This window comes from Oreochromis aureus, linkage group 22 (assembly GCF_013358895.1).
Source record: "Oreochromis aureus strain Israel breed Guangdong linkage group 22, ZZ_aureus, whole genome shotgun sequence".
NCBI lineage: Eukaryota > Metazoa > Chordata > Actinopteri > Cichliformes > Cichlidae > Oreochromis > Oreochromis aureus.
The window spans coordinates 5,301,843-5,328,955 of record NC_052962.1 but is presented as its reverse complement, the minus strand read 5'-3'; the positions used below and the strand labels follow the sequence as shown (position 1 = coordinate 5,328,955).

At 44.4% G+C, this 27,113-nt stretch overlaps 1 protein-coding gene across 1 annotated transcript in view; it reads left to right on the top strand.

Annotated features, from left to right (window-relative positions):
* Window positions 1-27,113, top strand: part of rims2b (regulating synaptic membrane exocytosis 2b) — a 71,330-nt gene that overhangs the window by 31,402 nt on the left and 12,815 nt on the right. The window contains exons 9-25 of the mRNA XM_039605625.1: window positions 4,745-4,812; window positions 4,931-5,050; window positions 5,166-5,265; window positions 5,381-5,504; window positions 5,607-5,653; window positions 5,765-5,853; window positions 6,767-6,897; window positions 7,040-7,211; window positions 7,814-7,973; window positions 10,652-10,720; window positions 10,963-11,098; window positions 12,789-12,896; window positions 13,519-13,566; window positions 13,680-13,745; window positions 13,838-13,897; window positions 21,944-22,093; window positions 23,102-23,211. Of these exons, the coding sequence (XP_039461559.1) occupies window positions 4,745-4,812; window positions 4,931-5,050; window positions 5,166-5,265; window positions 5,381-5,504; window positions 5,607-5,653; window positions 5,765-5,853; window positions 6,767-6,897; window positions 7,040-7,211; window positions 7,814-7,973; window positions 10,652-10,720; window positions 10,963-11,098; window positions 12,789-12,896; window positions 13,519-13,566; window positions 13,680-13,745; window positions 13,838-13,897; window positions 21,944-22,093; window positions 23,102-23,211 (1,758 nt within the window). The remainder of the gene's footprint in view (window positions 1-4,744; window positions 4,813-4,930; window positions 5,051-5,165; window positions 5,266-5,380; window positions 5,505-5,606; window positions 5,654-5,764; window positions 5,854-6,766; window positions 6,898-7,039; window positions 7,212-7,813; window positions 7,974-10,651; window positions 10,721-10,962; window positions 11,099-12,788; window positions 12,897-13,518; window positions 13,567-13,679; window positions 13,746-13,837; window positions 13,898-21,943; window positions 22,094-23,101; window positions 23,212-27,113) is intronic.

Sequence of the window (27,113 nt, the reverse complement as noted above, 5' to 3'; positions counted from 1 at the left end):
CCACAAACAGGACTTTAATATCACCAACCATTCCCATTTTATTACGGTGTATCCATATAAATCGCCCACCCTGTATATATATACACAAACACAAGCAGACTCTTGTCTATTTGCCTATACAAGTATATATGTAAACTTACATTTGCACATACATATACATGCATATAGACACACACAAGTACGCACATGGACATAAATACATGTGTCACGAGATGCGAGTATCGGAGTAATACTCTGTCTATTTCTGGTAGCCTTATGACAATAATAGCGTTCTCTCTCTAACTTCAGACTCTGCGAAGCAGCTTTAGGATGCTGGGTCTGTGTTTTAGGATTTTTCTGGATTTTTCCACGCACGTATGGTTCACTTTTACTCACATATAACAAATAATCTTGTGGGTCAAGTCAAATTCCTCTGCCAGCACTGCTGCATCTTCTAGTGCGATTACCTTATTTAAACCGACAGTAAACAGTCACATATAAGCTTTAAGTGATTTGCAGAATTTTTTTTAATTTACAGTTACACAGAGTCCTAACCTTTCTGGAAACTAGGTAGTACAAATCACTGGGTGTTATTTCAGTAAATCACACTAAATATGAAGGTACCAACTCACATGTAGTTAAACTGCAGAGAGAACACAGAGTCACACAGGGGGCAGGTTGAGTTGGGCCATTTACATGACTTTGCTGGCTTTACTGTGTGATGACCCTTGAGTACACTATAGTCACTATATGTTACGGCTCACGACACATCACCGTACACATAGGGCCTTGGGGAACAGGTGTATGATTTGTGTGTCTGTGCTTTTTGTGCTGTGTTTTAATTATTTTTTTTATCTTATTATTATATTTTCTCCCCTTTTCTTTTTTTCTTTGTCTTTTTTGTCCTGCCTTTGATATTGTCATATTACGCATGTACTATTTAACAGAAATAATACAAATAAAAATGTATAAATAAACAGATAAAAGAAACACACAAACCAATGGGGCCTATTGAGAATTTATAGATGTCATCTTGGAAAAGCAAATGTGCTTGGTACGACATTGAATTCCGATCATAAATCTGATTGCAAAAGCTGCCAGAAAAGACAGGCTAAAAACAAAAAAAAACACAGGGCCCCTCCTCCTCCTGCTCTCTTGCTCACTTTGTCTCTCTCACTGTCTGCCTGCCTCCCTGCATCTGTAATTAGCTCACTGTGATAATCTCCTTAAAGCTGAATCTACCTTCACCTCCAACCAACTTCAGCTGCACTTCCTCCACCAGACAATAGAGAGTGTTCCTCTAAGAAAGTTTTAAGGATGGAATAACAATGATATAATTTCTGTATTTTTGAAGGGTTCTCTGTGATTTGGTCATTGGTCGATTATATTATTATATTGGTTAAATTGTACTTTTTAGGGTCTGTCATATGTTCTGGCTCTGAAGAGGTCCCGAAGGGGTTGCTCTCTGTTATTAAAGCTCCTGTGACTCTGACCTGTGCTGTGGTGAAAAGTGATGGCCTCTCTCAGGAAATCAGACATTATGCTGACGAGTTAATCTGTTGCATTTATGTTACTGGGCCACAAATCACCTGGTCAGAGATCATGAGCTCTGATTCGCTCATATGACTTTTGGCTCCTCCCCTTAAATCTTGAAGAGACTAAGTAGCACAGAATCTCTGCTACCGTCACTCTGAGAACACCTAGACCAAAACAAAAACCAGCACATTCTCCAGCAAAATTGATGGTTCCATTCCTGGAGAACTCTGAAAGATCCTGGAGACATCGTTTGACAATCTGATCAAGATTAGAGCGCATGAGACTGCCGCTCTAGTGCTGTCGGACCTCCAAATCACCATGTTTGCTCTACTTCAATAGGATTAAAAGAGGAGAGTCTGGATTATCAAGAGTCATTGCAGAGATGCAAGAATAGAAGCTCAGACTGCAGGAGAGAATGCCACGGTAGACTAACCTGCTCATGTGTGTGACCACACAATACAGCGGGGTCCTTAACCAGCAGACTGCTGCTGAGCTAGACTTCTGGTGATTACTTGGAAAATTTCTGGATTTTTGGGCATCTGTTTCAGCAACTCTAATCTGGTGGAAAGGTGGGGGAAAGGGGGCAGGGTTTATGCTGCAGTAGTCACCCAAAGTTGATCCCCTCTATCAACTTCAAGTCTTCTCCAAACTAACTGTAAACACTGAAGGCACAAACATGCACTTGACAGTTGGACTACAATAATCTCATTACTGACAGGCATGAACTGCTCTGCAAACTGCAGGCAGTACTCGGAACAAACAGCACACAGAAACCCAGTGAGGAGGAGGAGAGGCTGCTACATGGATTACAGGTTCTTTCTCATCTTCCTCCTGCTCCCCTGAAGCCTCCTCCTTGTCCTTCATGGCGTCCAGGCGGACCTGTGAGTGAAGCATTTGAAAGCTATGTAACTTGGAGAACTATGATTACAAGTACACACATCAACATGTTTTGACATTTTGTTTGAGATAAATATGACGTTTCAGTAATCTGGTGTTACTGTTCTGATTTGGCTGTTCTGATTAGTTAGAGTTTTGTCAAGTATCTTCGGGGGGGGGGGCAGACTGTAGCATGTCTGCAGCACAGCTTTACATGAAGGCCAGGAGGAACATTCAGAGAGCAAATGTGAAGATGATGCAGCTGCATTTCACTGCTGAAGATTGAAATAAAAGCAGAAGGAGCCTCATACAGCACAAAGGAGGAAATCCATTCTGTGCTCAGGTCCATGGGTTAATTTTGCAAAGGATTCTCCACGGAGGGTTAAAAATCTCTTTATTTACCATCAGCTTCATCTGAGCCCTCAAAATTGAGAAATTCTTCAACAGTTAACTTTTTTTTTTCAAAGCAATGCTGGTGATGTTTGAAACTAAATTAATTTTTTATCCATCCATTGTTGAATTTGTTCAGGTTTATTAACCAGTCATTTTTAGTGCCTCTGTTTTAACGACTGATGAGGAGTTCGTGCATCCAGAATCGATTGTGCTCCTAGAGGAGTGTTCAGATTTTAGTGAAACTTCTTATGGTCACATAATGGCCAATGGCCATAATGACTCAAGGTCATAATTTTCTTTTCACAGACAAAATCTGTGAACTGTGATGGATGGTGAACCAGGTGAGCTGCTACATGATTGACATCCTGGTTTGCTTAAAACCAGCTCTGCTTAATGTGAAGAGTTGCTGCTTTAACAGTTTAAACCAAATTTTGATTATTTTGAGGGATGGGCTGTTTACAGCGGCATCACTTAGTTCTGCTCATCCAGAACCGAGAATTGTGTGTATTTATGTAAGTAAATGTGGTTACAGCAGGTTAACTGTTCTTCCTATTTTTCCTGTTGATGGTCCATAATTGGTGCCAAAAACCTCAGCTTATTGAGCAGCTGATTGATAACATTATTCAGCAATTTTCATGTTGGTGTTAATGTACATAGAGGATGTCTGTGTAGGTTCCATCCAGGTCATGAGGAGTCTTAAGGAGCTTGGAAAAAAATCAACTGGCTGGACCTAAAGTTCTTTGAAGACGTTTCATTCGAGAGGCTTCTTCATTTCTAAAACCAAATGGTGGAGAGTCCGAGGTGATGTTGGGCAACTGGTAAAATTTATCAACCATCAACGATAGGCTGAGCCTTTCACTGATCGTTTATACAAGAGCGATTTATTTATTTATTTGCCCATGAGTAACTTTGCTAATAATGTTGGTTAAAGTTAAGAGAATCAGTCAAGGGAAAAAAATAATAGGGCTGTTGTAACGGCACCGTCTTCCAGCTACTGCACCCTCCTCAGAGTGTGCCCAAATGCAGCAATTCATTTACTCAAACTCATAACAGAAAGAAAGAAAGGCAGTAGCCTATGTTCAGAAAAAAACCCAAACATTTTATTTAATTAAAAACCCCACAATGGTTGGGAGGGAAACAAAGAGAAACTGGCTTCGTTTTTCCACTATAACTTTGTTTACAGGCCATTCCAGTGTTTATCTGTCGTACACGCTCGACCAAACAACAAATACAAAATTAAACAAAAAGTATGTTAAAATTCAAAATGTCTCTTCCGGCAAACATAACTTTAAGTCTTTTGTGCGATTTGTCACATCTCAAATGAATAGATAAATGAATAGTCCAAAAAGTAGAAAAGAAAAGAAGGTAAAATATTCCCTCTAAACAAAATTTATAAATTCTAAATGTGCAAATCAGTCAGTGCACGATTATATTGCTCTGCCCATCAAAAAGTCTGCCCCTGCGCAAATATATCGCCTGTTGTCGGTTATTGGATGATTGTTGGTTGGAAAATTTGTACATATCTCCCAACCTTAGTCCCAGGTATTAAAACCACAGAGCGGGGTTGTCCCTTAGAAGGGTCGTTAAACCAGCATTTACCAAGTGCCTCATCACATGAGGCAAGGTGTAAAGAAAGGCGTGTCTCAGTATGACTGGGAAGGATCTCAGAATGCATTGTAGATAGCAAACGGTGTAATAAGCCATCCTCTCTGTTCATAGATGGTCATTCACAGTAAACATAGATGGCCTCTTTTACTCCTTTCACATATCTGTCTTCTCGCTCAAAAATGTGGTCGTTGGCAGCCTCAAAAGATTGACCCCCACAAAAGTTCTCCCTGTGTAGATTTTGCAGGTTCACATTGTGCATTTGTGGCTTCTCTGGATACTCCCACTTCCTCCTACAAGCCAAAGACATGTGTGTATGTGTTTTAAAACACCTTTAACCTCTTCTGGTTGCTAGGAGACATGGACAGTAGTCAATGGTGGGATCATGGTTCCTGGCATGGCGAGCCTGCACCCATGTCTATGGTGAGTTGACGCCCTGCCCTGTCAGTAATCCACCAAACAAACCCTGTTCTGAATGCTGAACTGTTGTTGGTTGCTGTTGTTGCTAAGTAACCATGTGTTTCCCATTGTGAATCATCAGCAGCCAGTCACATGGCAGCCCTCCAAGGATGGAGAGCGTCTGATTGGTCGAATTTTACTGAACAAGCGGATGAAGGACGGAACTGTTCCCGCAGATACAGGAGCACTGCTGGGACTCAAGGTGGCCTTCTTCTGCTTTGTTCTACTGCCTTTTCCTTTTCCTTTTTCTTCCGCTATTCTTCTCTTCTCTTCATTCTCCTCCTTTGATAATACAGTTTGGTGCTGTATGTTTGCAGGTTGTCGGTGGAAAGATGACAGAGTCTGGTCGTCTCTGTGCTTTCATCACTAAGGTGAAGAAAGGTAGTCTGGCTGACACTGTGGGTCACCTGAGACCAGGTAAACACACTGATTTTCCTGATAGGTCTTAGTTACTTTGTTCACTGAGTCAGAGGTTGCTAAAACTGAATTAGATGGACTCTACAATGTTATCTTTTCTTCTTTTCTGCTTTAGGAGATCAGGTTCTGGAGTGGAACGGTCGGGTTCTTCAAGGAGCCACATTTAATGAGGTCTACAACATCATACTGGAGTCCAAACAAGAACCACAGGTGGAGCTGGTGGCGTGTCGACCGATAGGGTGGGTCTCTGATCAAGCTGAGAGGCAGAAAATATTTCTGAGGTTGCTCTCTTCTCTTAGAACATCACAGTAACAGATTGTTGCTGATTCTGTGTTCTTCAGAGATGTTTCCAGATCAAGAGAGAGTGCCCATGTCCAGCTGAACTCCAGTGAGTCTATATAAAACAAAAACTACATCTGTCCTGTTCATTAAGAACTTCCATAGATCTGATAGTGACCAAAGTTCCTGCTGACTCAGAATTGGTTTATTTAATGTTCAGGTTCCAGTTCCTTTGACTCTCAGAAAGTTGGCCCATCCATCTCTGTCACATCTCCAATGAGCCCCAGTGTTCTGTCTGGACAGGTCTCAGTAAGTTTACCCAGCATGCACTGCATCGTAACACAGCCACTCAGCAGTCAGTTAATAGCATTTCCATGGTGATGTGTGTTTTCAGACTGTGGACAGGCAACCTCTGGTTCCCCGGATTCAGGTAAAAGTTGAAAAGGATGGTGTGTGCATGTTCATCTTTATTTACTCTGTAGTGTAGTCTTTTAGGCTGTAGATAAATTTATCACAGAAGAAGCAGAACAAAGTCCTCCAACTTTCTGCTTTTAGTGGTTCTGAGGGTATCCATTGTTGTTCTAAATGATTCAGCTTATGTGGCTAGAGACAATTCTAAAATGTGCTTGTAGTTAAAGTACTTTGAGCGGTCGGTAAGAGTAGAAAAGTGTTATATAAATATGAGAACTTTACAGTATAGTTCTGTTAGCACTGTTCTTGTCTGTAGGGTCCTTTGCTCTTCCAAAGAATTTTGCCTCCTTTAGCTGTGTTCCATAACTATTTTTCAATATCTATTCATGCTAAGGCTCAGCTGCATTCCCCTGCAGTTTTGTGATTCTGTTTTGTACCTCTACTTTTTGCTTTGTAAAAACTCTCTAAGGTTCCTTCCAGGGGTCCTGACTCTGTTGCTGTTCCTTGGGGTTCCATTACAGTTATGGGTTGATACAATTTTCTTCATGTCCCCTTTTGGTTATCATCTTACTGGGTTCTCTGTGTTTTCTGTAGCAATCACCTGGTGTTTCACTGGGCTCAGCTGGTAATTGGTTATATTGTCTGTTTGAATTTGTAGGTGCTTTTGTTCTGCTCTGCTAACAAAACTTTTCTGCAGGGTATCTCCTGCTGATGACCGGAGCTTCTTTTCTTTGGTCATTTTTTTGTTGTTCTCCAGGCTTCTTCTGTATTACTATAGTGTCCTGATGATGATGTTGTGGGTATTCTACAGGTGAAGCTATGGTATGATAAAGTCGGCCACCAACTGATTGTCACCGTTCTTGGAGCCAAAGAACTTCCTGCTCGGGATGACGGCCGACCCCGGAACCCATACGTCAAGATCTATTTCCTGCCAGATAGAAGGTGAAAAAGCAATCAAAGACCAGTGTTTTATGGATCAGAGGTTCCTTGAAAAGTAAAACTGTAGAACTTCTGGTATCCTTTAAAACCAGTAGTGGACTATTCTCTGTGATTGGCTGTTAATTGTACCTTCCTCATTTAACAGTGATAAGAGTAAGCGGAGGACAAAGACGGTAAAGAAGTCGTTGGAACCTCGGTGGAACCAAACCTTCATGTACTCTCCAGTCCATCGACGTGAGTTCAGGGAGCGAATGCTTGAGCTGACAGTCTGGGACCAGGCTCGAGTCCGAGAGGAGGAGAGCCAGTTCTTGGGAGAGGTGAGAACCCATGAACAATACAGAACAATGGAGAGGATATGGGGAAAACCCATTAAACTAAAAACCTTTAACAGTTCAGTTCTGACCTACTCTGCCTTGCCTTGACATCACATTCATCACCTGTTCAGTCCTGCAGTAATTATTCAGTTTTTATTGAATTATAGATCCCTAGCACTGGTTCATGTTATTGCAGCCTACATATCAAAATACCAATAAATGATGCATGTTGCTAGGCAACCCAGTGTGCCTTGTCTTACATTACTTACTGGGGTCAGAATAACGTCCTCTGCAGTTGTGATTATAAGTGATCGTGATTTTTTTTTTCTTGTCCCACACACCCCTAAATTCACAGATGATTAAACACATTTTCGGAAAACTCATGAAGTCTGAGATGATGGAATTTTAATTTAACAGAATTTGAAAATGCCAAAGGGTCAAAGTGACCCCCTTTGTGATTCTAGTGTCAATTGGCACTGAAAATGTTAAAACAGGTCCATGTGCTTGCTCCCAGTTCTTAATTCGTTCTCCTTACTACATACTCTGTATATTCTTAGTGTTTCTGTATGTTCTCTGTATGTTTTGCATCCATTCTCCTGAGTCAGATCCTGATAGAGATGGAGTCGGCTCTGCTCGACGATCAGCCTCACTGGTACAAACTGCAGCTTCATGACGTTTCCTCTCTGCCACTGCCCAAAGCCTCCCCCTACCTGCAGAGGAGAGGACTGCAGGCTGAGCACACACACAGCAGCAGGAGGCTGCAGAGTGAGACACACACACACAGTCTCTCTCTCTCTCTCTCTCTCTCTCTCTCTCTCTCTCTCACACACTCACACACACACACACACACACACACACACACACACACACACACACACACACACACACACACACACACACACACACAAAACGTGTGTCACAACCTCACACAACAACATGTTATTTGATGGATCATTTGGAGGGATGCTCTCCTCTGCTGGGACTGGTAATTTCACTGTAGTTGATTTATGCCCTGATCACTGGAAAATGAGTCGGTTGCTGAACTTTTGTTCAAACTGCTTTGATGCTGACAGGGGAATAGGAGTTTTAGAAATATGTGAAAATTCCAACTTGCTGAAAGGAATAAATTTGAAACAACCCTGACCTTACCATGTTATAGAGTCGGAGGAGAAAGGAGAACTCTGAGATTTGTTGCCAAAGATTGACAAGAGTCAAATGACTGAAGGAGTCCAAAACTCGACATTCATCTTTTTGCAGACTTAATGGAGAGTCCAGCCTCTGGTTGCTGAGGTAACCCTCTAATATGTCTATCAATGGTAGCCTTTGTTTCTGTTGGTAGTCAGCTAGTTGTAGCAAAGAAAAAGGGAGAAAAAACTTCAGTATACACTCACTCTGCCTCACTAACACGATGGTCTCTGGTTGCCATGTCGCTGCTGGGCTCTTCCTACATGTATGCCCCTGAAGTCAATTGTAGAAAAGCTCAAAATGAAAGAATGTTGGATAGGGCTTATTTCATCAGTGAATGTTTAGTCCAACAACCTAACAACCAGTCACAGCAGACCAGGCCTCTGGCAGATCCAATCCAACACCAGTCCTCTCATTCATTTCTTTATTTGTTTATTATGCTTTATTGTTAACGTGTTCTTCTTTTTTTGTTTCATTTGTTTTTCTTTATTTTAAATCACCCACAACGCTTTGCTAGACAAAGGTCATTACTATAACTCAGGTAAAAACGTGCGCCCTTGTGTGTGTGTGTGTGTGTGTGTGTGTGTGTGTGTGTGTGTGCGCATGCACAAGTGAGCTTCTGACCCTCTGTTGCTAATGCTGACCTCTATGGCATTTCGCTGTGTGATGCTAAGCTATCCATTTCTTGTGCTATTTAGTATTTATCGTTTTAATAAGTTGTTGATTGAAAATCGCTGCACAAATATAGCCCTGCCTGATCATATTATAGTGATGTAATTAAATGTTATTTTACCAGGCAGAAAGCTCTCATGAAAGATATTATGTAGCCAAATCATGGGAGATGTAGTTGTTGAAATATCTGTACCTCAGCTACTCGAAACTCGATAATTAGGGTTTGATCTTTGAAGGACTAGAACAGAACTAGCTGCCTGGATCCTGGAGTGATTGATTAGAGTGAGTGCATCCAGAAGGTTATTGGGTTCCTTGAAGATATGTCAAACTGTGCATGAAAAGGTTCTGGACAGCCTTAGACTGTTCAGTGGATTCTTGGTAAGTCTCTCAGGGGAGTTCTGGATCTTCTTGTGGGAGATCTTTGATGTTGTACCAGGAGGAGTCAAATGGAGGTTCTAGGTGTAGGATGTTGAATATATGAACATATGGTCAGCCCAGTTCAACTTCTTAAAACAAAAAAACAACAACTAAGACAGTTTTATGATGAGTTTTATGGTTGGAAATCCTCAGGTGAACGGCTACAATGACCTAACCAGTGGTACATATCAGATAGCTGGTCAAAATGTTGCTTAATTTTGATGGCGGATTTTTTTTTTGTCAGTATTGTCATTGTAACCTGTAACTGTGTTTTAGTTCAATTATCCTGTGAGTTGGACTTCATTTATGTTATTGATAGCACTGTATGACCCTGTGGAACAAAATATGACCCTTTGCTGATATGGAGTTCACAACAGAAAAATAAATCAGAGAACAGAAGTGATCACTGCATCATTTCTATAACAATGATGCAGTTGTTATGTCCAGCTTTATTTCTGCAGAGAGACTCATGTTAAAGTCGTGAGCATGGACTCCTCAGGATGGAGGAGGTCAGTGCTGCTCAAATTCCCACAGGTGTTCTATCGCTCTTTATATTTTTCTTCCAGCTGATCTTTGCTGGACGGGTTGTGTTGCTCCACATTTCTCTTTAAAAGATGACAGCAAGTGACACACTCATCTCTACTTTCCTCCTTGGAACTTTTGTCTGGATGTTTTTATGCTTTAACAGTTTATGGACAGGAAGTTGACTTCATTTTGGTACACTGATACATACTCATGATGCCATCTATAAATGTTCTCTTTCTAGTACCTTAATCTCTCATGCAGCCACCTATCATCAAACTCTGACCACTCTGCTTCATTTTTGGGACTAATGCAGAAATCTTATTTGTGTATAAACATGCTGGCCTTTGTGTGGCCAGAAAATTATTAATTTTAGTATTCAGTCCGATACTGTGACTGCTGCTAAATTTCACACATTTGTTAAAGGCTGATGTGGATGTGGATGAAAAGGTTCTGGTCAAGGAGTTGTAAAAGGTTTAAGGGAGTCTGTGTGTAATATCAGATGAATGTGTCTTTTATTGCTCCTGTGTTAACTGGTTTGTCCTCTGGCTGTTCGGTCTGGGAGTGTTAGATTTGTTGACCTTCTTGTAGAAGATTACAGATGAGCTGCTTACAGGCTTAAATGTCCTCCCTCTGTCCATCTGCAGGGTCTCAGAGGATCAGTGACAGCGAGTTTTCAGATTATGACTGTGAAGACGGCATTGGGGTGATATCAGGTAAACTCCATATCCCATCATTCACTGCAGTCTCATTTTAAAGGATACTGGAGAGAATACTAGCTGGCTCAAATGGATTAAAAACATGCTGCTGTGGAATCTAATCATTTTATAAGTTCCTCAAACTGCTGAAGGTAAACCATTTGAGGATTATGACATAAATGTGACTGCATAACTTGAGATTACAAAATGACTGAGTCAGGGTTGATGGCTGAACTCCTGCTCTGTTTCTCTGTGTGCAGACTACAGACAGAATGGGCGCGAATTCCATAGTTCCACCCTCTCAGTGCCAGAGCAAGTGATTTCTCCCAATCACTGCTCCCGTTCTGACTTGGTCAGAATGAGGTCACGGTCACCGAGCCAGCCACCTCCTCACAGGTAAGTATCTGTGTGTTGGGGATTTGAGATGGGTCCAAAACACAACAACAAAAGAAGAAACTAAAAAAGGTACCTGAAGAGCTAAAATGAGAAAGACAAGATGGGACGTGAGGGTAGAAAAGGAAAGATGCCACCAGAGAAGATTTGGGAGTACAGCAAGTTGATGCTTTAATCTGCAATAAAACTACAGTATTTATCGTATCATGTACTTCAAAAGATTCTTGACTGTGAGAGCTTATTGGAGATAATTTATTGTGAGTTTATTGGTCTTTCCCCATAAAGTTATAAATATGTATTTCCATCTTTCTCTATCCTTATTGAGCTTATCCAAAAGAGTGACTATATGCAAACATTAAGTTTGTAATAAGTAACACCGTGTTTAGGCTATTAAAACTCAGCTGTTCTCAAGAGATATCGAGTCTGATGAAGTGCCTCAGACTTTGTCCAGGTGATCATTTACTATGTACAGCATTATCTTATAGCGCATATCTCCTATTTGTATCCCTTGGAAATCACTGATCCAACAGGTAGCAGCAGCTGTGCAGTATGTCTACATGAGTCAAAATGCTGTGGAAATAATGTCAGTGTTTTTATAATATCAGCGGCTGTGGATCGGGTTGAGCAGGTTGGCGAGCAATCGAAAGGTTGGTGGTTCATTCCCCAGCTACTCAAGTCGGTTGAAATTTCCTTGTAAATTATAAATGAAGTGGTTCTTATGACATGCTTTCTACCTACTATTCAGACTGCAGTGATCGCATCGCAATGTTCCAGTATCTTGCCCGAGGCGCTTTGGCATGCAGGCTAGAGCAGACAGGGATCAACCACCAACCTTACAATTATTAGATTATCTGCTCTACCTCCCGAGCTACAGCCACCCTGAAGTCCAAATGTTCAGCAAATGTTGCACTATATGAATGTGTGTGTGAGACCAGATGAATGAGACTTGTAATAGAAAGTGCTCTGAGTGCTCAAATTGAGTATAAAGGCACTACATAAGTACCAGTCCATTTGGCATTTATCATATAGAAGTCTAATAAACTCAAAACATTAGTAGCTAAATCCATATTGTTCAAGAGGAAGAAATATATAGTGCCCCTATGACTACAGAATTTTTGACTGGATAAAACTAGCTTGATCGGGATGGATTCTACTAAGTACTTTGGCTCTCATAACTCTTTCAGCATTTTCCAAAAATCCAGACTGTCCTTGATATCATTCAGACTGTTGGTCACCTCAGGGACTTCGACCATGTGTGGAGAATGTGTTAACATCATTCCCTGTTGTTTAGATGTTTTCTAAGAAAGTTAATAATCTTGGCATTCACCGCGGCTGTTTCACGCTCTAGAATTGTAGCACCATCGCTCTCATGTCATTAGCAAAGCTAAAGTTATGTTGGTCTGGCATGCTGGCAGCCGTAAAACTCACATGAGCTGTTATCTTCCCTTTCCTGGCAGTTTCTTTTGTTATGCTTTTTTTTTTTTTTGTCACCAGTTTACTGCTTTAAAAGTGCAATAATTAGTATTCAAGGTTTAATACGACTTATGGGTTTTTATCTTGAACTTTGAACTTGAATTTTTAAACCAATAAGCTTTTGGAGTCAGACAGGAAGTGGCCTTCCTAAAGGCATCATCCTCATTTTATCCAGACTTTTCTGTTCTTGCCACTCTGACCTTTGACATCTGGTTGCCAGCAATAACCCTCTTTACCCGTTATATCGGGAGGACGCGGTGCGGCTGCTGCGGGGCTCCAAACTGAGCCGAGCATTCTCTGATGCCAGCCAATACAGCAGCCCGAACAGGTAACTATGGTAACACATAGGAACATGCCTGATGTGAGTCATCTGGACACCAGCTAATCAGCATGCACCCTGCATCATGTAATATTGTTTATCTGCAAACTGATAATGAATAACCAGTTAACATGGTGTCGGACTGCAGCAGGTGTGTCAGAGTCAGGTAAACCCCACCTCTCTGCTGCTGCTGAACAGGTTTGAATCAGGAAACGGGTTGCATATTGATTAGAGATCTGATCCTTGTACAGGTTTTAGAAGTAGATTTAGTGCTTTTCTTTGATGTTTTACTACTAGTTGTTCTGCTTCTGGCTACAGTAACAGTTAGATCTTGTTGGAGTAAATTCATTTACTGGGTGATGTACTGGGTTACAGAGATATTTTTATGCTGCAGCTTTGAGTTCTGCTTTTGAACTGGTTTTGACATTACAGCTTAGAGTTGCTTATACTGCCGGCTTGATTATTGATTGTAGTAGTATTGATTGTAGTAGTAGTTATGGTCCAGGTTATAATATTTAGTTTTAGTGTCCCTGTAGAGCACTTAGTGGTACAGTTAATAGTACTGGTTGTAGAACAGCAGTTGTACTGCTCTGACTGGTGCTCTGACTGGACACTGCTTCTCCCTGTGTAGGCCATTGAGGCGGATGTCGCTTGCCAACTCACTTGATTCCCATGACAGGTACTTCTCTACTAGAATTCCAGCAGTTGCAGTAGTCATAGTACCAGCAGTAAAAGCAATGATCTAAGAAAGTGGGGTATTTTTCTTTCTTGTAATCCTTTTCTGTGTGTAAGATATTTTAATGGCCCTAACCACAGCTGGACAAACCACATCATCAATGGGAGCTGTGATGACTACAGGTGAGCCTTGGAAATTAGGATGTAGTGTTAGAGGTTGATGGTAGGTTCAGACTCATCATGTTTTGCAGTTCTGACATCTTTCTGTTCTTCAGTCAGGACTTCATCCCTGATTTTCCCTATGAGCCTGACACCTACGATGAGGAACTACTGAGGTAAATGGATGAACATTTAAACAGTTTGACTGTTTAAAGGTGGACATTCAGACCTACCAGTTGTTGTGGCAGTAAAGAACAGGTGTATTCAATTCAGATCAATTTTTTAAATACATATCTTATCAGGCAGCTGATGCCACTTTATATTTTTAGGTAAGACTCTACAAGAGATTAAAACCCTACTATCAGATGATCTCCTGTGAGCAGCACTTGGCAACAGTAGAGAATGAAGAACTTCCTTCTTTAAAGATGTCAAACTTTACATCGTGGGCAACACAGAGCTCACTTTGATCTTAAGTGGGCCAGACCACTGAAATTCGCCTTACTGTCAGTGTAACAAACTTAACTACACATTTTATCCCTGAGATATTTTAATGTAATAAAAGAGATTCCAATTTCAAGAACACATCAGTTTTTCTACATTTATAAAAGAAAATAGTAAATGAAAAAATTCTGTCAACACACTTGTTAGGGCTTAAATTGTAAGATAAATGTGTAAAATAACAGAAAAAGTTCTGGGACCTCATTACCCAGATTGACCTGTAATTATACAATGGAAACATTTTGTTAATTGACAGACTCAAACAGACAAAATACAGTTAATGTCCAAAATTTATGTCCTTCTTCACATTTTTGAAAGCCACCGAGCGGGGCTGATATGAGTCTTTGGCTAGCTGATTTAGCCTAGCATTCAGCCCTAACTATAAGCTTTATTATAAAGGAAAGTTTTGAATCTTATATTAAAAGTAAATGGGGGGCCTGTGTCCTTAATCCAAACCTAGTCCTAGGCCTGATGGCTACCCCTTCCTGAGCCTGGTTCTGTCGAAGGTTTCTTCCTGTCAAAAGGGAGGTTTTCTTTCCCACTGTTGCCAAGTGTTTTCTCAACAGGCGTTGTCTGGTTATTAGGGTTTCTCTCTAAGGCTACGTTCACACTGCAGGTCTTAATGCTCAATTCCGATTTTTTGATCAAATCCGATTTTTTTTGTCTGCTTGTTCACACTACACATAAAATGCGACATCAAACGCGCTCTAGTGTGAACGCTCAAAGCGGCCCGCATGCGCAAAAGAAGATGTCACACACAACTCGCTCTGTTTAGACCCAGAGCAAACAATATTGTTTGACTGATTGGCCTCAATATAAAGACTTCGGACTTTGTTTCCAAATTTTTGCTTTAAGTTATTTTGTTATTTACATAATAATGCAAATAACCTAATAATGATCCTTTTTGCTGTTTTAGAGGAGCGGTGCTTCAAAGGATAGTTGCAGATTTCTGTCAGAATCTGCAGAAAATACAGTAAAAATAAAATGTTCACATTTCTCCAACGTGGTCTTCCTAACAGTGTCACGGCTGGGGCAGCAGTCGTGTTGAGGAAAGGAGGACCCAAAATGCAGACGGCAGTGGAGATGCAGGTGGAGATTTATTTACAGTGAAAAGCCCAAGGTGAGGGCAGAACTGAACATGAACCTAAACTGGGAAAACTAACACAAACAGAGGACACGATGCGAGGAACAGAGAGACACGGGGATATACCTAAATGATGCGGAGAAATGCAGAAGAACGCAGACAAACGCAGGCGAGCCGACAACGAGCACAGACCGACACCCACTAAATATACACACACCAGGTAATCGGGTAATCACACACAGGAGGGGAGAACAGCTGATCCTAATACACACGATGACTGGAGGACAGACACAGATAGGGCTGATAAAACACTAAACTTCAAGTTCAAATCAGAATAAACACAAGGCACAAAAATGAACTTCAAGGAAACACAAAACGCTGGGTCAAAATGACCCAGGATCATGACAGCACCCCCCCTCCAAGGGCTGGCTCCAGACAGACCAAAACAAAAACAGACGACCACCCCAGGGCGGGCGGTGGGGGGCCCAGGACGGAGGGACCAACACCAAACAAAAGCAAACTCCAGCGAACCGAATGGATTGTCCAAAACACAACATACACACACACTGGAGTCCTCGAACAGGGTCCCAAAACACAGTTCAGGAGGCCGGCCCGGAGGCTGACAACTCAGGAGTCTGAAACAGTTCACCTCCGGAGGCCGGCCACGTTGGCGATACAAATCCAAAAACCGACCGCGCGGAAGGCAGCGGTGGCGAAGTGGAAACAGTTCAGGGGGCCGTCCGTGCACACGGCAACGGGCAAACAGTTCAGGGGGCCGACCGTGCACACGGCAACGGCGGTGGCAGAGCAGGTCCGGAGGTTGGCCGCGAAGCCAGCGGTGGCGGCGAGTTCTTTCAGGAGGCCGCCCTCGACGGCCATGATGCCAGCTTAGAGGCCTGGAAAGCGGCCAACAAGGATGAGGTGGCACAGGGTGAGCTGGCTCTGACGGCAGTGTTGACGAGGCTGAGGCTGACTCGGAGGCTGCAGCCGGAGCTGGACCAGGCGGCGAGGCAGGAACAGATGCTGAGGCCGGACCAGGCGGCGAGGATGAAACAGACGCTGAGGCCGGACCAGGCGGCGAGGCAGGAACAGACGCTGAGGCCGGACCAGGCGGCGAGGCAGGAACAGACGCTGAGGCCGGACCAGGCGGCGAGGCAGGAACAGACGCTGAGGCGGACCAGGCGGCGAGGCAGGAACAGACGCTGAGGCGGACCAGGCGGCGAGGCAGGAACAGACGCTGAGGCGGACCAGGCGGCGAGGCAGGAACAGACGCTGAGGCGGACCAGGCGGCGAGGCAGGAACAGACGCTGAGGCCGGACCAGGCGGCGAGGCAGGAACAGACGCTGAGGCGGACCAGGCGGCGAGGCAGGAACAGACGCTGAGGCGGACCAGGCGGCGAGGCAGGAACAGACGCTGAGGCGGACCAGGCGGCGAGGCAGGAACAGACGCTGAGGCCGGACCAGGCGGCGAGGCAGGAACAGACGCTGAGGCCGGACCAGGCGGCGAGGCAGGAACAGACGCTGAGGCCGGACCAGGCGGCGAGGCAGGAACAGACGCTGAGGCCGGACCAGGCGGCGAGGATGAAACAGACGCTGAGGCCGGACCAGCTGATGAGGATGAAGCTGCTGCTGGAACAGCTGGTGGCTGGACGGGCTCCTCGGGCCCCCCAGCTGACGACGAAGGAGGCTGGAGCGGTCCCTCGGACCCTCCAGCTGACGAGTCAGGAGGCTGGACGGGCTCCTCGGGCCCTCCAGCTGATGACGAAGGAGGCTGGAGCGGTCCCTCGGGCCCTCCAGCTGACGAGTCAGGAGGCTGGACGGGCTCCTCGGGCCCTCCAGCTGACGAGGCAGGTTGCTGGGACGGGCTCCTCGGGCCCTCCAGCGGAGACAGGAGGCAGGAGCGGTCCCTCGGACCCCCAGCTGGCGAGGCAGGTTGCTGGGACGGGCTCCTCGGGCCCTCCAGCGGAGACAGGAGGCGGAGGCGGTCCCTCGGACCCCCAGCTGACGAGGCAGGTTGCTGGACGGGCTCCTCGGGCCCTCCAGCGGAGACAGGAGGCCGGAGCGGTCCCTCGGACCCTCCAGCTGACGAGGCAGGTTGCTGGACAGGCTCCTCGGGCCCTCCAGCGGAGACGAGAATGGGCTGGCCGGGCTCTCCAGAACCCCCAGCGGACATGAGGACGGGCTGGCCGGGCTCTCCAGAACCCCCAGCGGACATGAGGACGGGCTGGCCGGGCTCTCCAGAACCCCAGCGGAGACTAGAATGGGCTGGCCGGGCTCTCCAGAACCCCCAGCGGACATGGTCACAGAACCAGCGGGCACAGGGGCCCCTGGCACACATCGGGCTGATTGCAGCTGCGCGGAGCACTGGCCCTGCTCAGGCAGCGACAGCTGGGTGCAGTCCTCAGCTGGAGTCTTAGCCTTCAGGGGTCCAGAGTGGGCTGAGGGCTGAAACTCAGCCTCTGGGGAGGCCCTGAAGTGCGTCACAGTCTCTGGGATGACCAGCTTTAGAGGACTGATTACAATATTGTGTGGTTTGTCTCTCTGCTTAGACCGAACAGATGAAAAACAGTTCTTTTCAGGTTGGATTGGCTTCGCTTGTTGTACAGGAGGAGTAGGTGAAGATGACGACTGAATAGGTGGCTGATCTGAGGGTGACTGAAGTAATGGTTGGAACAATAATGGTGGCGAAGTTGGAGACTGAGCTGATGATAAGGCTGATGATTCTTTTATCAACTGAGCTATAGACTGGGAAATGGACTGTAACATAGTTTGTAATAAGTCAGGTTGTGATAGTGACTGAGCTATGGGTTGTGAGGCTGAATGTGATGGAGGTGACGACTGAGCGGCCAGCTGAGCTAGTGGCTGCTGTGCGGCTAGCTGAGCTCCTAGAGGCTGCTGTGCGGCTAGCTGAGCTCCTAGAGGCTGCTGTGCGGCTAGCTGAGCTCCCTAGAGGCTGCTGTGCGGCTAGCTGAGCTCCTAGAGGCTGCTGTGCGGCTAGCTGAGCTCCTAGAGGCTGCTGTGCGGCTAGCTGAGCTCCTAGAGGCTGCTGTGCGGCTAGCTGAGCTCCTAGAGGCTGCTGTGCGGCTAGCTGAGCTCCTAGAGGCTGCTGTGCGGCTAGCTGAGCTCCTAGAGGCTGCTGGGCAGCTAAGTGAGCTCCTGGAAACACATTCTTGGAAACGACAGTTGCAGGTGAGCCAGGGAAAACACCATAGTCCTTACTGGCTGCACAAAAAACGGCCCCAGAATAAACAGTCCTTAAACTGGAAGGCTTGTGGTTACTGTCTTTTTTACTCACCACAGCCGGCAACTCATAAGTCTCAGGACACGGCTGTGGCGATGGGCGTCGGCGGCGTGAACGTCGCTTCCCTCTTGGGGATAGCACTGACCGGCCGGGTAATTCCACATCCGGCGTGCCAGGCCGCAGATTCCCCGGCGGGCAGAGCAAAACATTCGCCGCCGGGCTGGGTTGGGAAGCGGTAGCGGCTGGAGGGTGAAGATGAAGCTCGTTGAGGATGAAGTCCTGTGCGAGCGGGTGAAGAGAGTCCAGAAGCCAGGGGTGAGTAGATATTAACTGCTGTAGCCTGGCTTCTACAGCGCGGCTGAGTTCCCCTCCCTCATGTTCAAGCCACAGGTTAACCAACCTCGAAGCAGTGTCAATTAATTCCTCCCGAAACTCCTGGAAGGGTGCGGATGCTGCTGGGTCCATGTTTGGTCGGCTCGTACTGTCACGGCTGGGGCAGCAGTCGTGTTGAGGAAAGGAGGGCCCAAAATGCAGACGGCAGTGGAGATGCAGGTGGAGATTTATTTACAGTGAAAAGCCCAAGGTGAGGGCAGAACTGAACATGAACCTAAACTGGGAAAACTAACACAAACAGAGGACACGATGCGAGGAACAGAGAGACACGGGGATATACCTAAATGATGCGGAGAAATGCAGACAAACGCAGGCGAGCCGACAACGAGCACAGACCGACACCCACTAAATATACACACACCAGGTAATCGGGTAATCACACACAGGAGGGGAGAACAGCTGATCCTAATACACACGATGACTGGAGGACAGACACAGATAGGGCTGATAAAACACTAAACTTCAAGTTCAACCCTAAACTAATACAAAATCAGAATAAACACAAGGCACAAAAATGAACTTCAAGGAAACACAAAACGCTGGGTCAAAATGACCCAGGATCATGACAAACAGTTTAACCGGATGGCAAAAAATCGTTCGCGATGTCCTATCGGGCGCTTTTCCGGCGCTGATAATTGGCGTCTGTCTTGTGTCAGTGACGTAAAAGACGGATTTAATGCGACTTGACCGTTCACACAGCAGTCGCTTTCTAAAACATCGGATATGTATCGGATTCAGTACCACATACGAAAGTGACCCAGATCGGATTTGAAAATATCGGATTTGTGCCGTTCACACTGTCATACCATGATCGGATATGGGTCGCATAGGGTCAAAAAAATCGGATTTGATGCGCTTTCGCCTGCAGTGTGAACGTAGCCTAATATTGTAGCTTCTCAACCTTACAGTATAAAGCACCTTGAGGCAACTGTTGTGAATTGACACTTTATACAGTGTCATGAAAAGGTATTAGCCCCTGATTTCTTTTCAGGAGTCACTGTAGCTCAAGAGGTAGAGCAGGCAATCTACTAATCAATATTGGTGGTTCTGTCCCAAGATTCTCCAGTTTGCATGCCAAATATCACTGGGCAAGACACTGAAACCCAAGTTGCTCTCTGATGTGTTCATGTGTGTGTGAGTGTTAGACAGAAAGCACAGAAAAAAGTGCTTGTGTGAAAGGGTGTGAATGAGGCAAGTTATATAATGTACTTTGGGGGGGAATATTTGTCACACTTAAATGTTCCAGGTCAAACAATTTTTCTCCACTAAACCTCATAACTGCTTACCTTGGCAGCAAGAATTGCACGAGCAGTGAATCTTTTATATCACTGTGAAAGAATCTTAGCCCACTCTGCTTTGCTGAATTGTTTTAGTTCAGCAACATTGGAGGATTTTCCAGCATGGGCCTGGAAAATCTGTAGGACACTAAATCTGTTGCCTGTTCAAGTTCAGAGCATCTTAATCTCATTTAAATGAGATTTAATGTCCTACAGGATTTTCTGGTAGAGAGCAGAATTCATGGTTCCATCAATTACAACAAGTTGTACAGGTCCTGAAACAACAAAGCAGCCCGAGACCATTACACTACTGCCACCAAGTTAGCTTTATGTCACATGTAACAGGACTCAAACCTTCCAAAAAAGTTCAGCTTTTGTGTCATCGAATCACAGAATGTTTTCCCAGAAATCTTAAGGATCATCATGATGTTTTTCGGGGAAATGTGAAATGAACATTTGTGCTCTGATGACGCAGTGCAATGACTTTGAAGACATACTTTTAAATGCTCATTTTCTATGATGTATGTCAGGACAAGATTCGCAGTACAATTAAAACTTGACTTGGTTTATTTACATTATGAGAGTAGTTATGTTTATGATGTAACTACTGTCTTCCTATCCACTGGTTTCTGGAGTCCACATTTGGACTCAACTTTAACCTGCTTTTATTTTGTGAATTGTTTTTATTTTTTTGGTCTTTTTGTTTCATATTTCAAGGGTGAATTGCTCATTTATAAACTAATGCTAGCTAGCTCGGTTATCTAGCTGCATTCAAAGACTGTACAGGAGTATCACTTAGACATAGATGCCTGCTAATTACTAAGATCAAAATAAAATCCTAGAATTTCACCAAATGTGGGGCTGAGACTTCTTAGACAGTCTGTTATTACATTAACTTTGCAGCAGCTATACTATTGGAAGATAATATGATTTAAAAATGCTCAGAAATCATAAACATGGTCCAGAGTCCAGTTCAGAGACTGATTTACTGAGATGACGTCTAGCAGGGAGCTAGCAGCTACAGCCATCTGTGTCGCCATCCACCTGTTAGTCAAAGAGGCCATGCCACTAATAATGGAAATTTTAAGCCAGTTTAAACAGGTGAGTTATGAAAACATCCTCCTCATATGAAGGGTCTATACAGACCAGACCAGTTTTTGTATCAGGCTGTATCATGTTTATTTCTGCTGTAAAGTTTTAATACGGGAGTCTGTTCTGACTGACTCACTGCTGGAGCCTCTGTTGGACATCAAAGGAACTGCAGGTTTTGATATTTATTTTAGTGCTTTGTTGCTAAGCTTACCATAAATGTTAAGATCTCCCACAATAATTATTTTATCTAAAATGATCGCCCTCATTAATTCAAATTAAAAGTAAGTAAGGAGCAAGCAGAAGATAAACAAAAGCAAATAAAACTTTAAAAAAAATATTTTCTAGTTCAGGTGTAAGAGACTTAAGAATGAAAGGCTGCTGACACTGTGTAGAGCAGATGTAGGGAACACTGTTTTTCTACTGTTTCACTGAAGCCCTCTGGGAAATTCAGTGCCAAATAAAAGCAAACTCTTCTCTGGTGGCATTTCATCAGCCTTCAGTGCCTTATACTTCATGACTCCCAGTCCACCACATGTGACAAAGACCTGGTCGTCACCGCGATGTGGATAACTGACCTGTCCTGCAGCTGCAGTGGTTGTCATAGTAATCTAGGTGACAGTTATCATGGTGATGTGCAGGTACAGTCGTGGGATGGACCGGAGAGATTACTACAGCCGATCTCGTTCAGCCGACCGACCCATCTACACACGCTCACACTCAACCGATCGATCTGACTCCACACACATGAGGTCTGGACGGTCTGCTCCCCCCTCACCTGCCCTGATCAGGTGACCCTCAGCCATCGAATTAGAAAGCAGCTCCATCTCCATGTTTGGGGCATGTTTTTTTTTTTTTATTTGGTTGTTTGTTTGTTTTATACAAGCATGAATTCTGATTCAATGGTGACCACAACTATTTTATTTTTCGCCTTTATTTTAGCCCCACCATATGTCCCAGTGCCATCACCAACACCTCAACATTTCATATATGACCGCAGCTTTTATATTCTGATTGTTTTGTTTTATTTTGGGTGGCATGTTAGTCTGTGTTGTTGTTCATTTGTTTGCTGATTGTGTTGTATGTGCTTCTAAAGAATTTCTGTTCACTTTCTGACACCTAACTGTTGGATGTTCAGTTTCCTCCAAACTGGACTTGGCACTCAGGCGTATTGCCTGCAACATACAAGTACCAAATTTAAGCAGGGAGGTTTCTGTCTGCGATCACAGTGCTGCCTCTCTCACAGCTGTGAACACATCCAGTGGCAGCTAATGTTGGTCAGCTGTATGTATCTGTATTTCACATAGACAGATTTGTTTGTAACGTCTAAGAGACGTTAGAGCTACAAACAGGTTTTCAGCAGTGATGGGGGCCTTGCACTCTTTGGTTTAAGTGTGAATTCTTTCTGTTCATGTTGTAAATTTTTTCCAACAGATACAAAGAATCACTGACGTCCAAAGGTTTACATTCCTACCTGGTTGTGTGATGTACAGGTATGCTTCAGGATACTGTAACATCACAGTTGGGTGTGGTTGCATGTGCAAGAAGAGTCCACTCTACTTTTGCCTGTTACTGCTTCTCAAGCAAAAACATCTGGAGTAACTGCAGACTTTTCATCAACTGACTGAATACAGTGCCAGACTAAATGCTGATCAAACTCTATCTGTGACTATGGAGGGAACCTCAAACTGACTGTCATCCCTGACATGTGACCTTAAATCTCTCCTGTCAGGACGGCGGTTTGATTGTTTATTTTCTTTCTCTTCTTCTTTTTTAAAATTTATTTATTTTTTCATCAGGGCTAACGCTGGAGGCGGTTCCACCTTGACAAGCCCAACGGGGACGCCTATTTGTGGTCGCCGAGGACGCCAGCTACCTGCTGTCCCCCCCAAAGGAGCTCTCGACAGAAGTGCGTATACTTGAGATATTAGTCAAACAACACCTCCAAGAATCTCTGAACCAGAGATGGACCCACCACCATCCACCTACAACAAACCTGTGTTTTATACAAAGGCAAACCTGCAGACTTATAAAAGAAAATAGAGAAAAATAGAGGTTTTCACAAATTTCAAGATGAGGTCTGAGATAATGTCCTAATGGGTATGAATACGAATGAAGTGTAAATTCTTTCACACAAAATAAATAATGAATACTGTAGCACTTTTGCAAATGAGACAAGAGGTGAATGCTGCAGTAATTGATGAGAGTTATGACCTCAGACTGGTAAAATTCAGGTGTGTGTTTTGTGTTTTCAGCAGGTGAAGTGAAGTGAAGTGAAAAAGACTCAGCAGCAGATCAGAATTAAGTAGAACAACATCTAGCCATTGTGGCAATGAAGGACCCAACAACAGTATCATTGCAGTTTAACACGTCTTTTATTGACTGACTTTCCAACGTGCATAATTCTCCAGCTGCCCTACTATTGTAGCACACACAAAACCACAGCTGCTTTAATAATAATAATAATAATTATTATTATTATTAGGCTTGAGTTCTGGAACCAGACTCTGTCTCAGTCTGGGTATCTTAGCATCCCCTTGGCTTCCTGCCTATATGTTGGGGTTTCTCCCGGTAGACAAGAGGGTTTGCTCCGTGCGCCTTTGGGTCGGGGAACAGGTCCTGACTGTCATCTGCGCTTATGCACCAAACGACAGTTCAGAGTACCTAGCTTTCTTGGAGTCCCTGGGCAGGGTGCTAGCGGGTGCTCCAATTGGGGAATCTGGGGAGACTTAAACGCTCATATGGACGATGACAGTGAGACCTGGTGGGGTGTGACTGGGAGGAATGGCCTCCCGGATCTGAACCCGAGTGGTGTTTTGTTGTTGGACTTATGTGCAAATCACAGTTTGTCCATAACAAACGCCATGTTCGAATATAAGGGTGCAACAGGACATCCTCGGTTGCAGGTCGATGATCGATTTTGTAATCGAAGGCAGAACTGCAGCCATATGTTCTGGACACTTGGGTAAAGAGAGGGGCTGAGCTGTCAACTGATCACCACCTGGTGGTGAGTTAGGTCAGGCGGCGGGGGAGGATGCTGGACAGACTTGCCACACCTAAACATATATTAAAGGTGTGCTGGGAAGACCTGGAAGTGGCCCTGGTCTGCGGGATCTTCAACGCACACCTCCAGCAGAGCTTCAACAGCATTCCGAGGGAGAATGGGGACATTGAGTCCAAATGGACCATGTTTAGCACCTCCATTGCTGAAGCCGCTGTACTGAACTGCGGCCACAAGGTGGTTGGTGCCTGTCGTGGTGATAACCCCTGAACCAAGTGGTGAACACCAGAGGTGAAGGGAGCCACCAGGCTAAAGAATGAGGCCTAACAGGCTTGGTTAGCCTGTGGGACTTCATAGGCAGACCGAGCAGAAAGTGGGTCGGGCAGTGGCTGAAGCAAAAACACGGGTGTAGGAGAAGTTCGGAGAGGCCACGGAAAAAGATTTTGGAGTGCCTCGAAGAGATTTTGGCAATTATCCAGAGGCTCAGGAGGGGAAACCTGCACTCTGTATCGTGTGGGTGAAACCCTGCTGACTTTGACTGAGAAGACTGTCGGGTGGTAGAAGGAATACTTCGAGGACCTCCTTAATCCCACTGGCACATCTTCCGTGGATGAAGCAGAGTCTGGGGACGAGGGGGACGACTCATCTATCTCCGGGGTAAGGTTACTGAGGCAGTTAAACAACTCCATGGTTGCACGGCCCCTGGGGGGGGTTGAGGTTCGCCCTGAGTTCCTGAAAGTTCTGGATGTTGTAGGGCTGTCTTGGTTGACATGCCTCTACAATGTTGCATTGTGGAGAAACGTTGCATGGAGATCAGGGGCCTCTGGATTGTCAGACCAGGGTGGCGGTTCCCATCTTTAAGAAGGGGGACTGGAGGGTGCGTTCCAACTATAGGTGGATCACACTCCTCAGCCTCCCTGGGATAGTTTATGGCAGGGTGCTGCTGTTAGTCGAACCTCAGATACAGGAGGAACAATGTGGTTTTTGTCCTGGTCATGGAAGAAGGCATTTGACCGTGTCCATCGGAGTGTGGTGGAAGGGTTTCACTTGGGTGGTCTCAGAATCTCATCTCTGCTTTTCGCACAGGATATTGGTTCTGTTGGCCTAATCAGGTGATGGCCTCCAGCTTGCACTGGAACAGTTCGCAGCCGAGTTTGAAGCGGTGGGAATGAGAATGAGCACCTCCAAATCTGAGGCCGTGATCCTCAGCCAGAAAAGGGTGGAGTGCCCACTCCGAGTCAAGGACGAGTTTCTACACCAAGTGGAGGAGTTTGAGTATCTCAGGGTCTTGTTCACGAGTGATGGGAGACGGGAGCTTGAGATCGACAGATAAATGGGTGTCAATTATCACTCAATTTTAAATATATGTAGACATTAAGGGTTCTTGGAAGGGTCCGTGCTGACACCAGTTGCTATCTGGTAGAGGGTCGTTGGTACCATCCCACTCCCATGTTTTAAATGCACTTTAGAACAGCACACAATCGCCATCTGTGACCGGGGGCTGGGAGGAGGAGCTGGCCATCTGGGATGTTGGGCATCCCTGCTGCTGCAGGACCGGAGGCAGTCTGCTTGTCTCCACCCCAGAGTAAAGGGAAACATCTCTTGGGTCTGGGGGCGGACTGCCCCTCTAGGGGTGCTGGTGCCTGGACCTGGGAGTATATGTTTGGAGTGTGAGTGTGTGTACAGTGTTCATTTCTGTGTGTCTCCATGTTGGGCGAGTGCTGATTATTTGTATATGTGTGCATGAGGGTGGGAATGCATGTTTGTGTCTGAGAGTGCCTGTTTATCTACATCTGTGTGTCAAGTCGGGTCTTAGACTAGACTCTGTCATCATGCTCTTCTGTGTTCTGTGGTCTTTCAAGTGTTTTGGTGTTGCTGCTCGGTGGATTCAGTCTTTTTAAGAAAGTTTTTGCCTTCTCTGACTGGTTCATTTGGGTACTTCAGCCTAACAATGTCCTCCTTCATTTACACTGGCATGTATTTGAACCTCATGTTGAAAGTTTTAGTGAAACAATACAAATTCAATCCTTTGAATCAACTCCAGATCTTCATTAACTTAATTAATTTCATGCAATTATAAAGGCCTGTGGGTCTCATATTTAAATATTTTCATATTTACAGTGAAAAATGTAAATCCAACACTTTAAATCAACTTTAGATATTATGTCTACATTATTTGTTATAAAATAAATTAGGGAACAGGTCTCACCTGGCGATGAAACGGCTTGTCAGCTTCCTCACTTACTTTTGAGCCTCTGAAAATGGAGCACTGTATATAAAGATAGCTGTAGAAAATCTAAATAGTTAATACAGTACTGCTTAAATTAAAGCTGAGAGTCTGCACTGTGGTTTCATACAATATAGCCAAAAGCTACAAAAACTGTCTCACATAAATTATGACTCTACCTATATGTGTTATATTAAATGCCTAGAGACACAAGCTGGGAAATCCCAAACCCATTAAAAAGAAACCAGAGTCAATATTCAGGGTTTGGCAAAATGCTGATAGCAACTGTTTGTTTTCAGTCTCTTCTCTGGTTTTGTTAAATACCTGCACCCTATCCGTCCATGAGCTAATCTAAACTGAATTTTGCACATTTACTGACACAGAACAACAGCAGTAAGCTAATGAATTGATTGTTACTTAAAAAATGTAATTAACTGATTCAAAAGGTTTTGAATTCTATGTCACAGAAAAGTTCAAGCATGAAATGCTGGCAGCAAAGAATTTTTGTCATTTTAATAAAATAATATTTGTAAAATACTTGTAGAAAAGAATAGAATAGAATATAACAGTGGTTTCCTATTTA